General features: G+C 44.6%; 1 protein-coding gene across 2 annotated transcripts in view; it reads right to left on the bottom strand.

Annotated features, from left to right (window-relative positions):
* Positions 1-2,901, bottom strand: part of LMO4 (LIM domain only 4) — a 16,592-nt gene that overhangs the window by 10,952 nt on the left and 2,739 nt on the right. The window contains exons 1-2 of one of the 2 annotated variants that reach the window (XM_010860345.1): positions 2,835-2,901; positions 2,404-2,642 (exon numbers count right to left, since the gene is read on the bottom strand). In XM_010860345.1, coding sequence (XP_010858647.1) covers positions 2,404-2,639 — 236 coding nt within the window. In that variant the 5' untranslated portion in view covers positions 2,640-2,642; positions 2,835-2,901. The remainder of the gene's footprint in view (positions 1-2,403; positions 2,643-2,834) is intronic. The other variant, XM_010860344.1, reaches the window with a different exon arrangement.

The following is a 2,901-nucleotide window of genomic DNA, read 5'->3' as shown; positions in this document are numbered from 1 at the left end:
AGCCAGATCTTGGTTGTTTTCAAAAAAAAAAAAAAAAACCACAACCTCAAAGTCAGACAGTTTAAAAGCCCCTTAATAAATCGCTCTGTGGTCCCAGCTAGAGCCATAGAACCGAAGAGTCGCCTTCACCTGGTGGCCGGCGAGCGGATTAGTCCTGCTCCTCAGCGGCCGTCACTGCAGAATTGAAAGCGCCTTCAACAAGTGGACAGAGGGGAGGCTGGGGGGGGAGTAGCTGAGAGGGAAAGGAACACGCGCCTTCCCACCTTCCCACCCTTTTGACATCTTGGTGGGCAGAAAGAAGGAACACTGAAGGAAGTCTTAGGAGATCCCTTAAAAATGGGGAGTTGGGGAGGGGGCGGGGGGAAGATGCTGCTGCTAAGCTCTAAGCAGTGTGAGGAAAGGATCAATTTGGTACTGAGCTAGAACACATCTCTCCAGGACAAATCTAAGGTTCTCAGGGTATTCTCTGGTTCACCAGCAATGGTTCCAGTTTTCAGTAAGGAAAAAGGAAAGGAGAATATGGACTCAATTAATTGATGTTTGGGGTTGGGCACACATCCTTCCTTTCTCCATTAAGCCAGGAGAAAAACACCAAATGGGCATTGATATTTGTTCCCAAGAATAAGGAAAGAAATGGAAGTGATTCCCAGGAAGCCACTTGCCTAAACTTGTCCCGAGGGAATGCAAGTGGACCCATCTTCTTTTTAATTAGTGGTAATCAGAATGTTTTCTGAAGGCACATGGTAAGGAGATGAATCTGTACCATTCAGTGCTTCTGAACAGCACTGTCAATTTTTCCCCTTTAAGCCACCCTCCTTACCACAGTTTTGCTCTCTATTTAATTACAATACTGTCAAAGCTCATGGCATTGCTTGGAATGAGAATAAGAAAGCATTACACCCATGCTCCTGCTGGTTTTCCAACACTTCTAAAAAAACACTTTATGAAATTAATGCTGCCCTCTTAATTTAAAAATAAAAGCCCTCTCCCTTCCTATATACATATATTTTTAACTTTGCTGATTGAGGAGGCCAGTACTGCATTACTGGAAAACCAAATGTCACCTTATTCCATCATTTTACACTACTGATATCGCTGCGATAAACATAGCCATACTACTCAGCTCCGAATTGCACTGGGGTCTTTTGCAGTTTTAGACCCAGAGTGAGGGAATCACAATAGAGCTAAACTTCAAAAAAAAAACCTCATCTATTGATTAACCCACATAGAAGAAAGAGCAAAAATGTTCTAATCTCTGTAAAGAAAACGGTTTAGAGCAGAAATTCAAATAGAACGCAGTTCTTTAAAGTAAGCGGTATTCTAATATCAACCGTGTGGGCGTGGGTTTTTTTTTTTTAATTACTGGATGTTGAAACAGAACACCTCCTAGAAGCATTCATGTGCATCAGTCTATCAAACCATTTACTCAAATTAAATGTGTAATCCTTCAAATGCCTCCTTTCAAATTAATGAGTTTAAGTAGCTTGAGTTCACCTGAAAAGATCCTATAGGCACCTGACCTCCTGAATTCTTTCCATTAATTGCACTGAAACTTGTTGGAAAAGGCTGCTTACATGGGCATATGAATGTTCGTATACATTGCTTTAAAATGCAAGATTAGTATAATTCTATAGCCTCTTTTCCTAAATCTCTTGGGGATCAAGGGCAGTGATACAAATAACAAAAAACCCAAAATCTGAACATTCCTCAATTGAAAGCACTGCAAAATTTTACATCACAAACCACAGGCTAACACTGGAGTATTTCGAGCCTCCAAGTAACAGTACAAAAAGAGAAACATTACCATTAAGTTTTTTGTTTTTTTTTTTGTTTGGGTTCCTTTGCTACAAGAAAAATGACAAGTCTTTAAACTGATAGGTAACTAGCAGTTTTCACAAGGGGCACAAAGAATGAGTCAATTTTCTACTCAAGAAAGTTTAAGGTGCTTATGTAAATATCATAATCAGCCATCACCATTCGCAAATCATTTCTCACTAACCACACAAAATTTTAAGTCAATCTTTTGTCTCCGAGTTCCTGTGTGGGCCCCTACCTTGCTTTAAGAAAGCAGCTTAACTCCCACTAGAAATGTTTATTCTTAGTGGAGGGTCCAACTGGGGCTGACCACTTGAAACTCTGGTCCTGAGAGTGCGCAACCTTGGCACACCTAGCGGCCCAGTCCCACCAGATGTGCAGTTTTCAGTTAGTATGGCCTTCGCGATTAATCTGCCATTAAAAATTGGAGGACTAACACATGCTTCTTTAACCCTTAAATTTCAGCCAGCCAGGTTTTTGAGGTGTATTCTCAGAGGTGCCCTGTTCCTTTCCTTAAAATCCTTGGTAATCTTTGGCCTTGCTACTGCTCTGCCCGCCAATGTTGGGGAAAAGGCAGCCAAGTCTTACCTAATGTAGTCGTTTCTGCAAAGGATCATGCCGCTCTTGGTGTAACAGGACGTGCCGATGTCTCCCAGCTGCGCCTGGCAGCAGGAGCACTTGAGGCACCGGCTATGCCAGTAGCTGTCCATGGCATACAGCAGAAAGCGGTCCGCAATCTTGCCCCCGCAGCCTGCGCAACGCTTCCAGGAGAGGGAGCCGGCCGTCACTGGGGGCGGCTGGGAGCTGCTGCCCGGATTCACCATGGTCTGCAGAGGGCGGGAAGCAGACAGGGAGAGAGAGACAAAACAGGGGCGATGCAAAAGTTAGTAATCTCCGCGCTAGAGAGCGAACCCGTTCCCCCCCAGAGCTGCTGGAAGGAAGCAGCAGAGCAAGGGCGGGAAGGAGGAAGACGGGGAGAGGGAAGGAGGGAGTCTTGCCGGCAGCAGCCGCCTGTTTACTTTTCTCAAGCTTTGTTCTGGGGCCACGAGCTCCTCTCAACTTTCCAGCGCTCGCCGCCGCTGACAA

The sequence above is a fragment of the Bison bison genome, unplaced genomic scaffold (assembly GCF_000754665.1).
Source record: "Bison bison bison isolate TAMUID 2011002044 unplaced genomic scaffold, Bison_UMD1.0 scf7180017864466, whole genome shotgun sequence".
In the NCBI taxonomy this organism is placed as follows: Eukaryota; Metazoa; Chordata; class Mammalia; order Artiodactyla; family Bovidae; genus Bison; species Bison bison.
This window is presented reverse-complemented; position numbering and strand designations above follow the sequence as displayed.